The following is a 15,119-nucleotide window of genomic DNA, read 5'->3' as shown; positions in this document are numbered from 1 at the left end:
CTCTGAGTCTGCTGCTTTCCATAGGCCCCCATCTTGACTTCACTATCTGCTTGGTCCTGATCTCATTTTTCTCCCACATCCTCCTCGGGCTGTTCTGGAAGGCCACAAGCTTGGTGCTGATGAGGTCACCACTGACAGATGTTAAGCTGATGTCAGCTTGATGTGCTGGCCGTCCTTCCTGGCCAGTTGGCTCTATTTATGGACAGAAGCTCCGGCCACAGCTGCCTCATTGCACATTGATCATGAATGGGCAAGAACACACAGCTTGTTCCTGAGGTGATGACTGGAAGCGAGTGTCCCCTGCCGGGGAGTGTAGATGGGCAATCCTGGGCCCCTCTCTGGGACCTCTTGCCTCTACAAGAGATGTCTGTGAAACCAGGTGCATTCTTTTTTTTTTTTTTTTTTTTTTTGCTTTTTAGGGCTGCACCCATGGCATATGGAGGTTCCCAGGCTAGGGGTCTAATCAGAGCTACAGCAGCAGCCGTGGCATCCGAGCTGTGTCGTCGACCTACACCACAGCTCACGGCAACGCCGGATCCTTAACCCCCTGAGTGAGGCCAGGGATCGAACCCGCACGTTCATGATTCCTAGTTGGATTCATTTCCGCTGCACCACAACGGGAACTCCGGACCAGGTGCATTCTGATCCTTGGCTTCCTCCCCTGGGCAGTCAAAGGAATTCCGGCTTCACGGAGGGAAGCTTGTCAGCCCCACTTCCTCCAAAAAGATGTCCGTAGAAGACTGGGAACTAGGCTCAGGATGCTGCGGAACAGATCTGTGGAGGGAAGGGGGCAGTTCCTCCAGACAACTCGGAGGGTATCGTGGGGTATTAGCAGTGTTCAGGAGGGGAGCTCAAGTGATCGGGGCACAAGCGATTTGCCCAGAGCCAAGTTCCAGGGAAAGAGGAAGAGGAACTGACTGATCATATTCTAAGTACTTTACATGTGTATAATAATAAATACAATAGCAGCTAATTCTTATTAAATGCTCGCTAGCTCTCTTCTAAGCATTTTATATGTACAAACCTGTTGAATCTCATAACAGACCTATGAGGCATCCTTACCACCCCCAAGACGCTGAGGCACAGAAAGGCTCGACAGTTTGCCTGAAGCCACGGAGTAAGTGACAACACTGGGATTGCCTCAGGGCCCTCTGGCTCCAGAGTCACCTGGCTCTCGGCCACTGCACTCTACTGCCTCTTGTTTCAGTCAGAAGGATCGGAGGAGCTAGTTTGCAAAATGACTTGCCCACAACCTGGTCGCTAGTGACAGCCACTGGGCGCAGGGTCTTCCTGACTATGCCACCCAGACTCCTTCCACTGTCATTTCTGACCTTTGGATTGTCCTCCTCTCCAGGCTTCCCTGGTGCTGTGTTCCCTCTGGCCACCCCCTTTGCCTTGTGCTTGCCTGCCTTGCTTATTCTTGCCATCACCGCCCCACTCAACAGTAGCAGAGCTATTTTTTTAAGTTCAAATATAGTGTTTACAATATTGTGTTAGTTTCAGGTGTACAGCAAAGTGGTTCAGATAGATAGATAATTTTTCAGATTCTTTTCCATTTATAGGTTATTATAAGATGTTGAATATAGTTCCCTGTGCTCTACAAGCAGGTCTTTGTTATTTATCTTTTTTATCTTTTTAATCTATTTTATATACAGTAGTGTGTACCTGTTAGTCCCAGACTCCTAATTTATCCCTCCCTCCCTCCCCCCTTTCCCCTTTGGTAACTCTAAGTTTGTTTTCTTTGTTTGTGGGTCTATTTCAGTTTTGTAAATAAGTTAATTTGTATCATTTTTAAAGATTCTACATATAAGTAATATCATATATTTGTCTTTCTTTGTCTGACTTACCTCACTTAGTATGATAGTCTCTCTGTCCATCCATGTTGCTGCAAATGCCGTTATTTCACTCTTTTTTATGGCTGAGTAATATTTCATTGTATATGTATACCACAACTTTATCCATTCATCTGTTGATGGACATTTAGTTTGCTGCCATGTCTTGGCTATTGTCAATAGTGTTGCTGTGAACTCTGGGGTGCATTTATATTTTTGAGTTAGAATTGTCATCTTTTACAGATATATGCTCAGGAGTAGAATTGCAGGGTCATACGGTAACTCTATTTTTAGTTTTTAAGGAACATCCATACTGTTCTCTGTGGCTGCACCAATTTACACTCCCACCCACAGTGTAGGAGGGTTCCCCTTTCTCCATACCCTCTCTAGCATTTATTTTTTGCAGACTTTTTTTTTTTTTTTTTTTTTTTTTTTTTTTACTGCACCAGAGGCATGTGGAAGTAAGTTCCTGGGAAAGAACCTGTGCCATAGTAGCAACCCGTGTGACTGCAGTGACAACACTGGATCCTTAACCCACTGAGCCGCATGGGAACTCCTATAGATTTTTTTATAATGGCCATTCTGACTGCTGTGAGGTGATACCTCACTGTAGGTTTGATTTTGTATTTCTCTAATTATTAGTCATGTTGAACATATTTCCTTGCGCATATTGGCCATTGTCTATCTTCAGTAGTGGAGCTGTTTTAAAGTCTTTATCAATAGCAATCCAAAACAATAAACAGGATCAGTGTTGGAGCTCCCACTGGGCTGCAGTGGGTTAGGAATCTGATTGCAGCAGATCCAGTTGCAGCAGAGGCAAGGGTTCCATCTCCAGCCCAGTGGATTGGGGATCCAGCATTGCCACAGCTGTGGTGTAGGTCGTAGCTTCAAGTCCTGGCCCTAGGAACTTCAAGTGCTGCTGGTGTGGCCAGAAAAAAAAAAAAAAAAAAAGGTCAGTGCTGTCTAAAGATCTTTTCTGAAATAAGGCGAAATGTTAACGATTTTCTTTCTTATTTGTTTCTTCATGGACATTTCCTCCATCTCTTCTTTCTTTAGTAGTGTTACTTACATAAAGGATGGGGAATGGGGTTGTTTATTTTGGGCTTGAAAAGCTGAGAAAGCCTGTCTGGCTGTGGAGGCTGAGAGGCTCTGTGACCACTAGAGGGCACTGTGAGGCCACCTTTCGTGAATGCAGACAGGCAGCTGTTGGAAACTGGAAACCCTGGAGTTCCCCAAACCAACTGTGGATTGCAGTATTTTTATAGGCGCGCCAGATCTCTGGACTGAGCCACAGTGGCCACTTTCCTACAAGACTCCTGAATTAGATGCCTGAAAGAAACATGTCAGGGTCCAAAAGGAGTTTCGTTTGGGGGACACCTTGTGGCTGTGCAGTTGCGCTGAGGTCTCCGTGCTCTCACCCCTCCAGCTGGCTCTTTTAAGTAGTAAGTTCACTGCCCCTATACTTCCTCTGCCAGCATGAGTCTTTTTTTTCAATCTAAGAAATTTAAAAGACATAGAAAAGCACAAAGAAGAGTTCCCATCTTGGCGCAGCGGAAACAAATCCGTCTAGGAACCATGAGGTTGCGGGTTTGATCCCTGGCCTTGCTCAGTGGGTTAAGGATCCAGTGTTGCCCTGAGCTGTGGTGTAGGTTGCAGATGCAGCTCGGATCCCGCATTACTGTGGCTCCGGCGTAGGCCGGTGGTTACAGCTCTGATTAGACCCCTAGCCTGGGAACCTCCATATGCCACGGGTGCGGCCCTAGAAAGACAAAAGACAAAAAAGAAAAGCACAAAGAACAACTTAATAAACACACCTATTTCCCACTACTCAGAAATAACTTTTTTTTTTGTCTTTTCCAGGGCCGCACCTGAGGTACATGGAGGTTCCCAGGCTAGGGGTCAAATAGGATCTGTAGCCGCTGGCCTACACCAGAGCCACAGCAACGCGGGATCCGAGCTGCGTCTGCGACCTACACCACAGCTCACGGCAACGCCAGATCCTTAACCCACTGAGAGAGGCCAGGGATTGAACCTGAACCTCATGGTTCCTAGGTGGATTCGTTTCCACTGCGCCATGACGGAAAGGCCTCATCCTACTTTTTAAAAAGAAATAATGTGTGACAGATTTAGCTAAAGTTCCTTTTGACCAGCACTGCTGTCCCACTTTTCCTCCCACTTTCCCCTTCCTCAACAGAAAAATAGCTGTCTGAATACAGTGGGTTTCCTTCTAACCCATTTTTATATTTTTGTATGTGCACATGAAAGAGGGTATGAAAGCTATGCATACATAAGGTATTTATATCTTGCTTTTGCCTGCTTTAATTTTTTCTTTATATACATATTTTTTTGCTTTTTAGGGCTGCATCGTGGCATATGGAGGTTCCCAGGCTAGGAGTAGAAGTGGAGCTACAGCTGCTGGCCACAGCCACAGCAATGCAGGATCCAAGCTGTGTCTGCAACCTACACCATAGCTCACTGCAACACCAGATCTTCAACCCACTGAGTGAGCCAGGGATCAAACCCGAAACCTCATGGTTACTAGTTGGATTCATTTCTGCTGTGCCACAATGGGAACTCCTATATGTGTATTTTGTTAATGGCTGTACCTGTGGCATATGTAAGTTCCCGGGCCAGGGACTGAATCTGAGTTGCAGCTGTGACCCACACCATAGCTGCAGCAACATCGGATCCTTAACCTGTTGTGCTGGGCTGCAGATGGAATCCTTGCCTCTGTAGCTACCTGAGCTTCTGTGGTCAAATTTTTTTTTTTTTTTTAATCTTTTCTAGGGCTGCACCCGCGGCATATGGAGGTTCTCAGGCTAGGGGTCTAATCGGAGCTGTAGCTGCTGGCCTACGCCACAGCCACAGCAACGTGGGATCCGAGCCCCGTCTGCCACCTACACCACAGCTCACGGCAATGCCGGATTGTTAACCCACTGAGCAAGGGCGGGGACCGAACCCACAACTTCATGGTTCCTCGTCGGATTCGTTAACCACTGCGCCACGACGGGAACTCCCTTTTTTTGAATTCTTTCCTTGATGAATTTCCCCCTCTTCATTTTCTTTGTTATCTCTCTCCGGCACTCGTGTTATTCAGATGTTGATCTGTCTGGACTGACCCGCTGATTATTTCCTTTTCTATTTTTTTTCAATTAGAGAAAAAAATGTATTGAAGGTCTGAAAAACAATTCCTAAGAAATTGATATTCCAGAAAACTGTAGCTACACAATGCATTGCACCTATCAAGTTAAAAATCTGCATTAGACACAAATATAAAAACCATGACTGACACAACATTGTAAATCAACTTAAAAAAATTAAAATAAAACCCACGAAAGAAGTCACCATTCTTCAACAATTGGTGCAAAGATAAATTATATTTTTCCTATTTTTAATTTCTTACTTCTTAATTTATTGAGTTTAAAAAATTCTGCCAGTATGCTTTCATTTTTAAAGTATCATGTTTTTGGAATGTTCACTTTTTTTTTTTTTTTTTTTTTTTGTCTTTTTAGGGCCACACCTGCAGCATATGGAGGTTCCCAGGCTAGGGGTCTAATCAGAGCTGTAGTCACTGGCCTATACCACAGCCACAGCAATGTGGGATCCAAGCCACGTCTGCGACCTACACCACAGCTCATGACAACGCCAGATCCTTAACCCACTGAGCAAGGCCAGGGATGGAACTTGTGTCCTCAGGGATACTAGTCAGATCCTTTTCTGCTGAGACACGATAGGAACTCCTTGATTTCTTCTTGATGTACAGCCTCTGCTTCCTCCCAGTTGTTCTCTTCTGTTTGCTCATGTTGGTCCCCATCTCCCACATCACAACTTTTCTCATGTAACTGGGGACTTTGTGTCTATCTGCTCATACTTAAGAGTGTGGCGCTAAGTAGCTCTCTGGAAGCTCTGTGAACATGGGTACGATCTTCACCAAAGGCGATCCGGCTGGCCCATTTCCTTGGGGAAACCTCGATGACAGAACTGCAAATTTTTTGCTCTTGGACGGGTCAGATACTTAGAGAAGTTCTTCCAATCTCCTGGAAGATACATTTCTGCCTGCCAGAGTCTGGAAGCTGAATGAGCCAGGAGAAGGAAGAAGCCTTGCAATCTAAATATTTCATAAACTGGAGTTCCCGTCGTGGCGCAGTGGTTAACGAATCCGACTAGGAACCATGAGGTTGCGGGTTCGGTCCCTGCCCTTGCTCAGTGGGTTGGCGATCCGGCGTTGCTGTGAGCTGTGGTGTAGGTTGCAGACGAGGCTCGGATCCCGCATTGCTGTGGCTCTGGCGTAGGCCGGTGGCTACAGCTCCAATTCAACCCCTAGCCTGGGAACCTCCATATGCCACAGGAGTGGCCCAAGAAATAGCAAAAAGACATAAATATTTCATAAACTACGTAATTCACAAACTTGGGCTTAATCATCCTGTTTCTTTTTCTTTTTGTCTTTCTTAGTGCCACAGCTGTGGCATATGGAGGTTCCCAGGCTAGGGGTCAAATTGGAGCTGTAGCCTCTGGCCTACGCCACAGCCACAGCAACGCCAGATCCAAGCCTCATCTGTGACCTACACCACAGCCCACGGCTACGCTGGATCCTTAACCCACTGAGTAAGGACAGGGATCGAACCTGCTTCCTCATAGATGCTAGTCAGATTCGTTTCTGCTGAGCCACGATGGGAACTACATCATCCTGTTTCCATTACAGTGTTTTCATTTTTGGCCGTGCCTGCTGTTCCTCAGTAACAAAGATGGCAGAAGCAGCAGGTGTGTAGGATGGACCTGACAATGGGCAAGAATGTGCCCTGATGTTTGGCCTCAACCAGAGGATGGTGCCTGGATAAATAAAGGATGAATATCAGTTACTTTCCAGCACTTCAACTCCTTATGTTTTGTAACCACATCCCATTGAAGAATGAGTTCACCCCGTTGGTAATCAAGTCTAGCGGCCGTCCAGGTAGGCAGCTGCTGCCTATGAGCTTCGACACATGCCAGGTGGCTGTACCGCAGCTCCCTTGTGCATTAGGGGGAAGAATGAAATCAGTTATAGAGCTGCTAATCTCTTCTCCGACAGCTGGAGGATGAAGCTCTGAGCTGGTTCTTTGTAACAGGAAGGAAATTCTGAAAGCCAGACTGTGAAGAGAAAGCTTAAGAAGTTCTTGCGTCTGGTGGACTTGAGGGCTTTGTGGAAATGGCAGTGTTCAGATGCCTTCCAACTCATAGTGTGAGGCACAAATTTCGAAGGCAAGATAGAAAAGACTCCATTCAGGATAGTATACTCCACGAATGAACAAATTTCCTTTTTCTTTTCTTTCTTTTTTTTTTCTTTTTAGGGCTGCATCCACAGCATGTAGAGGTTCCCAGGCTAGGGGTCACATTGGAGCTACAGCTGCCGGCCTACACCACAGCCACAGCAACACAGGATCCAAGCCACGTCTGCGACCCCCACCACAGCTCATGGTAACACCAGATCTTTAACCCACTGAGCAAGGCCAGTGATCGAACTTGCAACCTCATGGTTCCTAGTCGGATTCGTTTCTGCTGAGCCATGAAGGGAACTCCGAACAAATTTCCAAGACAGCAGTAGCTCAGGGAAGGAGACCAAGGCAGGTGGTTTCTCCCTTTCCTTCTTACCAGGGAAAAAATATTCCAAAGACTAGATGTTCAGTGGCCTTCTGGGCTTGTCAGGGCCATCACTTACTTTATGAACAACCAGAAACTCTAAGGTCCTCTTTGCCTCAGTTTCTCTGAGAATAAAGAAGAAATGACCTAGCCCATAATCTGTCACCCAGAGGCAATTGCATTTTAATGTACTGTTTTTATTCAAGTATTATTTACATAGCTAAAATCTAATAGGAGTTCCCATGGTGGCTCAGTGGGTTACGACCCCGACTAGTATCCATGAAGACAAAGGTTCAATCCCTGGCCCTACTCAGTGGGTTAAGTTGATTGCTGTGAGCTGTGGTATACAGGTCACAGATGTGGCTCAGATCTGGTGTGGCTGTGGCTGTGGTGTAGGCCGGGAGCTGTAGTTCCAATGTGACTCTTACCCTGGGAATTTTCAGATGCTTCAGGCATGCCCTAAAAAAGAAAGAAAACAAAATCAAATAAAATATGCTAATTTATTTAGCTCACTATTTTATCATAAGTATTTATTTCCCTTCATCACTGAAAAAAAGTTCTTAGCAAACTTAATTTTAAAGGCTATATAATCATTCCTCTGTTGTTGGACATTAGTTTCAGATACCTTTTCATTATTCAAAATAAATCTGCCATACAAGTCTTTGGGTTTACATCTTCAAAAAGAAATTAAAATAAATAAGTTTTAAGTTTTAAAATAATACAGAAAAGTACAAGGTAAAAAAAAAACACTTCACATCCCATCGCTTAAAACAATTGCTATTTATATTTTAGTTAATATTCTTCTCTGTTGATATATTTAATCCGAATTTCAATTATCTCCCTGGAACCCAGCAAGACTCTGCAAGGCCCTCCCTGTCTGCTGTTTGTATATATATATAAAAAAAAAAAAAAGGCTTTAGGAGTTCCCTTGTGGCACAATGTTAAGTACCTGATGGTGTCACTGCAGTGGCCAGGGTCACTGCTCTGGCCCACTTTGAACTCTGGCCCAGGAACTAACCACCACATGCCTCAGGCATGGCAAAAAAAAAAAAAAAAAAAAAAAAAAAAACCAAAACAAACTAACAAAAAACCCAAAGGGCTTTAGTTTCCCAGGCCTTCCCCAAGTTCCAAAGAGCAAGCTGAAGATGTCAGCAGGACAATAGCATCACAGGACTCCTTGTTCCTCCTGAAGGGATATAGATAACAATCTGATGTGTGTCTGAGTTCTACTAAAACTAAGACCCCTACCCAGGAGGAAAATGGTGACCACATGTTGACCACAAGCAATAGGCCGGTTGGAACCAGAAGGCTGAGATCCCAGAGATATATCACCTGGTTATGGCACCACCAACCCATTAGAATAAGATCACACACCCTGGAGCCCTCAACCCCAATTCTGCCTTAAAAACTTTTCCCTGAAAACTATGGGGGAGTTAGGGTTTTTTGAACTCCAGCTGCTGTTCTTCCTGGCACGCTGCAATAAACTTTCCTCTGCTCCAAACTCTGATGTTTCGATTTGTTTGGCCTCACCGTGCCACAGGCATACAAACTTGGGTTCTACAATATCCCTAGTAGAATTAATAGGGCAAAAGAATTGGCTTTGTTTAAGGCAATGGTTTTCATTCCTTAGTCTTGAAATTTTGACCTAGTGATACCTAACTTCTTTTTTAGACTGATACTAAACTCCAAGCCCAGAATGTGCCAGAAATTGCCACAACAGGCAATTAAAAACAGGACCATGTTATTCCTTCTAAAAACAAAGCCAGTAAAGGTGTGAGGTCCTAATTTCACGGACGCAGAAAAATTAAGTCACTTGATTAAGCCTGAGGCCAGCTCTCTCCCCACCGCTTTTCCTTTAAATGCCTGCTCACGTGATAGCAGAGGTGCACCCTAGGAAGAAATTTACACTGTCGGGGTAGAGTCAATCTTCCTCCACCTTCCCAAACTTAGGGTTTCTAGAGCTAGCTCCTCGGAAGCCGCAACTCCTCTGGAGACCTTCTCTTCCTCATGTTCTTCTTCATGTCACCTATCCTCACTTCTTTCTTTTAGTCGCCGGCGCTAAAGCTCCATCTCTGCTACAGAATCCCGCTTGCCGGAGGAAGGGCGACCGGGACTACAACCCCCAGGGGGCTTCGCGGGCCCCGCCCCCGGCGGCGCGCAGGGGTGGTCGGGGGCTGAGGTCCCACCGTCTCTTCGCCGCCTTCGGCCCAGAGCAAGCGCACTACAGGTTCCGTGGCACCACACGCGCGGGCAAGCCGGACGGAGCGGTCTGGGGCGGGGCGGGGCGGGGCGGGGCGAGGCGGGGCGGGGCGGGGCAGAGAGGGGAGGGAGAGGCCGGGGCCGGCGGGCGGGTGGGCAGGCGGAGGAAGTGGGTGGGAGCGGAGGCGATGGAGGGGAGGAGTGGGGGAATGGGGGAGGGAAGGGGAAGGGAGGCGGGAGGCGGGGCCGAGCTGGAGCTGGAGTCTGAGCCGGCGGTTGCAGTGGAGGCGGTGATGTCGGTGCAGGTCGTGTCGGCAGCGGCTGCCTCGAAGGTGCCTGAGGTGGAGCTGAAGGACCTGAGCCCTTCCGAGGCGGAGGCGCAGCTGGGACTGAGCACGGCGGCTGTGAGCGCCATGGCCCCTCCAGCAGGCGGTGGGGACCCTGAGGCTCCAGCTCCCGCGGCGGAGCGGCCCCCGGCCCCTGGCCCGGGATCGGGGCCCGCCGCGGCTCTCAGCCCCGCCGCTGGGAAAGTGCCTCAGGCGTCGGCCATGAAGCGGAGCGACCCTCATCACCAGCATCAGAGACACCGCGACGGCGGCGAGGCCCTGGTCAGCCCCGACGGCACCGTCACCGAGGCGCCGCGTACAGTCAAGAAGGTATTGGGGCCGGGCTGCCTCTGTCGGAGAGGGAGGGTAGGAGGGGGAACCGCAGATCCTCGCGGCGCGGCGCCACCCTCCACGCCCTCTCTTGTCATCGTAGAAGCCGAGAGATCCCTTTCGCCCTTAAATCCGCTCTCTCGGAGATGCCCCCTTCCTGGCCCCATGCTGAGGAGTGAAGACTCCAGGGGGTACGGCCGTACTTCGCTGGGAATAACATGGAGGTAGCGCTCTCGCCTACTACTTGGAATAGTAGGCTGGGAGAGGAGAGCCACCTAATCTTAGCCCTCGCTGAACTCCCCGACATGCTCCGTGTGTATGTTCCAGACTGTCGGGGAGAAGACCCCGATGGTGTAGAAAAACCTCACTGCTTATGAGAGTTCACTCAGCAGTAAGGGTTCTCTCTTGGAAGAACGAGTAAGGAGTAGTTACCTCGCTCTGAGATCCTCAGTTGTGTGGTTTCTGTGCAGATGATGACTTTCTGCCGTTCTTGTCCAACCACTTCCATCGAGCAGTACTGATGCTGTGCCCTTCATTCCAGATTCTGCGATCTCCTTACATCCTCTCTGAATGTAGAAGGGTAATGGACTCTCTTCACTCTTTTCTCTTCAGAGGTTTGTTCTCTCTGCCCAGTAGTTGGTCGCCACCAAGATTATTGTACTGTGTATGAAGAGGTGATTGTTTTATTAGGTCTTTCATTATGATCTGAAAGTGTTAGGAAGTGTTAGGAATGCTTCTCTTTTTGGGAAAAGCGATCACAGTGGGGTTTTCTGTCTCAGCTGTCAGTTTCTTCCAGACAGAGTTTTGAAGAAGAGCACCAAGGAGTAGGTGTGCCTAGATGTGTGATTTTAATACCCATCCCAGTATTATTTTTAGGATGGCTCTATCTATGGTGTGTTTCTCCTCTCATAAAGCTAAGTCAGTACAGGAAAAAAAAAGGGGGAAATATTGCAAAAACAGCAATGTGGATCACATCAAAAGGGATGATTGCTCTAATTTCTGAGGCATGATGTGAACATGGTGATTTATGGTTTTTTTGTTTTGTGAATGATTTTTAATTGCTTTATCAGAACATTGAGAAAATGATAACAGTCTGCATTGGTTTCACTGTGTGGGACTCAGCTGAAGTGGAACCTTGGATCCAGCCTAACTTTTCTTATAACTGCCTCATTATTAAGGTATAGAGCAGAGAACCCTTTCATTCGAATTACCCAAATATAGATGATCAGACAGTGTCAGAGGCAAGAGTGAAAGCTGTGTTTAATGATGCTTTAGGACATTGTCTTCACATTTGCATTATGAATCTCCCATGGGAGGAGCTATAGGAGGAAAGAGGGGCAGCACAGGCACCAGTGCTGGTAGTACCTAGATTCGAGTCTGGAAATCTGAAACACGTTTGTAAACCAGTCAAGCTGCTTTATAACTTTGGCCAGATCCTGTGATTAAGGGTCTTTTTGTGTAAACTCTGTATTTTGGTAAGAGTGTTTGACAAATTGCCTTTAGAACATGGGATTTACAGTCAGGCAGACCTGAGTTCGAATCCTAGTACCCCCACTAACTAGGTTTTGGGTAATTTCCAAATTCTCTAAATCTTAGTTTTCTCTTTTATAAAATGAAGTTACTAGTACGAGTGAAGATTAGAAGTATTTGTAGAGGGCTTTGGCATTGAACTTGGCACATACTGTGAGGGCTTCAGAAATAATAGCTATTATGGAGAATTGATTTTGTTTTTTCCCTCCTCTCATCATGTTAAATGCATGCCATCATGGCTTCCTTTGAAAGGTACACACAATTCAATAGATTCTACATAAAGAAGTGAAAAAAATCACAGGCCAGCGTGTCAGTCTGTTTTTCCTAATTCAGGTTGTGTTTCTTAACCATTTTCCTTGTTGCTGAACCACCTTCCTGTTTTTCCAGCATCAAAATGTAGGTTCCATGATTCTAGATTTACTCAGCAGCCCCAAGGCTGTGGAAGACAGGGCTGAGCTTGCCTTACAATGTTAATTGCAACCAAAAAACAGTTTCTCTATTGGAAGTTAAGCAGGCTAAGCTCTGGGGAAGGATGCAGCTGTGTGACACAACTAATAAAAGGCATTACTGAGCTGCTTTTAGGGGGCAGAATCTTTAACTTTCTTGGTATTGAATAAGTTATATTAAAACAAGTGCATGAGACTGACCTTTCTCCAAGTTGAAAGTCACCTCCCCAAGGGACTGCAGTGTGACATTTCGATTTGTTGAAACTTTCCTGGCTTTTAGTTTATTTAAATAATCATTCTGACCTTGACTTCCTTCTCCTTTTATTTTAGTGTAGGGAAGGACTGTAGGTACTTAGACTTGAAATAGCTGCCTTTGGCTATGTAATTGGTGACTGTTGCTTTTATTTTTAACTGTCACATACAAGCTTATTTATCTTAAGTTTATTTCCATTGATGGTGTCTGTAACTCCATTTGTGTATCTGTGATCAGTTTTCTTCGCACTGTTACTCTGCTCAGTCACACAAGGGAAATAAACTTTTTACAAGAGCCAGAATTCCCAAGTGCAACGGTTAATAAGAGTGAACATATGGTATGCAGGTTACTCAGTCCCATCTTATCTTTGGCATCTACCTCCGCCCTGTAACTTGTGGTGCTCTGGGCACCAGATCTTGTCATTGTGACTGTCATATATTTGTATATATATTATTTCTTCATAAGTGAACTCAGCAAACCAAAATCTCTGAGAAGTGATTTGTGAACTAGGAAGGTAAGTTCGACAGTGAATGTAATAGCAATAGTTTGAGGATTTCTTCCTTGTTTTTGAAAATCGGGTACTAGGATTGTCATAGCATAGCAGGGAAAACAAGGCAGGAGAGGGTTTATTTCAGAAAAGTTAAAACTTTCTGATAATAAGGCTTGGAGCCCAGGAACCACAAGGAGTTTGTGCTTACGTCAATATCAGTAATGACCATGTTCAAGCAGATTTTTTTTTTTTTTGGCAGACAAATCCACATTTCGCTGGCTTTGTTATCGTCAGCAGAGAATGAGTTGAGCCAGGCTAGCACTTTCTTGCCCTGAATTCTTTAAGCTCTTGATTTGTTTAATTATGGATTACTAAAATGGAACCTTTTGGATTTGGTCATGGGAATGTGGGAGCAGAGTTACTCCTTTTGCCAGTTAGGAAAGTACAGCCTTGCAAAATATTCAGTAAGGCAGTTGGCAGATTGACCCTAATAACAGTTACCATTAATTGGCCTTTTACATGCCAGGAATTGTTATAGGCATCCTTCTTCCTTTCCTCCTTCCTCCCTCCTTCCCTCCCTCCCTTCCTCTCTTTCTCTCTCTTCCTCTCTCTCTCTTTTTTTTTCCTTCCTTCCTCCCTATACCCATGACATAGGGAAGTTCCTGGGCCAGGGATCAAACCCAAGCCCTAGCAGTGACAATGCCAAGTCTTTAACCACTAGGTCACCAAGGAGCTCTAATGGCCCAGGCCTGGGATCAAACCCGAGCCTCCACAGGGACCTGAGCCACTACAGTCAGATTTTTAACCCACTGCATCACAGTGGGAACTTCAGTAGGCACTTTTCTAATCCTGACAGCTACAAAATGAGATATAGGTGGCGTTATCTCCATTTCACTGATAAGGAAATGAGGTCCAGAGAGGTAAAGTGCTTTGACCAAAGTTTTAGATCTAGAAAGTGGCAGAGGTAGGACTTAAAACTGATTTTTTTAAAAAAGTCTTTTTAGGACCACACCTGTGGTATATGGAAGTTCCCAGGCTAGGGGTCAAATCAGACCTGCAGCTTCTGGCCTACACCATAGCCACAGCAACGCCGCATCTGAGCCGAGTCTGCAACCTACACCACAGCTCAAGGCAGTGCCGGATCCTTAACCTACTGAGCAAGGCCAGGGATCAAACCCGTGTCCTCATGGATACTAATCGGGTTCGTTATGGCTGAGGCACGATGTGAATTCGTGATTTTTTTTTTTAACCTCTGTTTTAAACCTTAGTCTGTTTCCAAAGCCCATGTCCTTTTCATTATGCTGCACTGATTCTGACTTCTTAGTTGCTGGGTTCTGGTTTTCTCCTGGAAGGCTTTCAACATACTCAGTGAACTCTAAGGTGTGTCTGTCTGGTTTAAGACTTAGGTCATCCAAGAAGTTCCTGTTGTGGTGCAGCAGAAATGAATCCAACTAGAAACCATGACGTTTCAGGTTCGATCCCTGGCCTCTCTCAGTGGGTTAAGGATCTCGTGTTGCCATGAGTTGTGGTGTAGGTCGTAGACTCGGCTCGGATCTGATGTTGCTGTGGCTGTTTCTGTGGCCAGCAGCTGTAGCTCGGATTGGACCTCTAGCCTGGGAACCTCCATGTGCCATGGGTGCGGCCCTAAAAAGCAAAAAAAAAAAAAAAAAAACTTAGGTCATCCAAAACCAAACTAAGAAGAGTCTGAGTCAAGACTTTAGGAAGAGGATAGGAAAAAATTGTACAAATGTAGAATCTCAACAAATTGTAAAATTATGAGAGAGGGAGAAGAGGATCTTATGTGTATATAAAAAAGCATTTCAAGATCAATGGTGCGTTTTTACCTTAGTAATTTAGCGATAATCTGAGAAGTGTGTTCTTATATTTTTAAAATTACAAATAAATCTGCAATATCTGAAGACTATGTGCCTCCTTCCTGTCCAGTTAAGAGTTGTCCTTGTTTTTTAAGTCTTGCCTCTAAGAATCAATCTCTAATTAAACATTTTGGAAATAAGAAGGGGAGCATACTGTTAGCCTTTCCGCTGTGTCCCAGGCATTGTATTAAAGCTTTAAATATATTATTTTACTTAAGCTCTC

General features: G+C 45.7%; 1 protein-coding gene across 4 annotated transcripts in view; it reads left to right on the top strand.

Moving 5' to 3' along the window:
• The first annotated feature begins 9,770 nt into the window (after positions 1–9,770).
• The window catches only part of AHCYL2 (adenosylhomocysteinase like 2), a 172,082-nt gene continuing 166,733 nt past the window's right edge, over positions 9,771–15,119 (top strand). For 2 of the 4 annotated variants that reach the window (XR_014833909.1, XR_014833908.1), the window contains exon 1: positions 9,907–10,303. Coding sequence is in view for 2 of the 4 variants with exons in the window: in XM_005657758.3 (XP_005657815.2) it covers positions 9,836–10,303 (468 nt within the window). In the remaining 2 variants the exon portion in view is untranslated. Of the gene's footprint in view, positions 10,304–15,119 lie in introns of all 4 variants that reach the window. The other 2 variants (XM_005657758.3, XM_003134679.5) reach the window with 2 other exon arrangements.

This window comes from Sus scrofa, chromosome 18, assembly GCF_054392235.1.
Source record: "Sus scrofa isolate SSC_HxYL_T2T_F1_AM1 chromosome 18, Sscrofa_HxYL_maternal_Yorkshire_Landrace_v2.0, whole genome shotgun sequence".
NCBI classification, from domain to species: domain Eukaryota; kingdom Metazoa; phylum Chordata; class Mammalia; order Artiodactyla; family Suidae; genus Sus; species Sus scrofa.
This window is presented reverse-complemented; position numbering and strand designations above follow the sequence as displayed.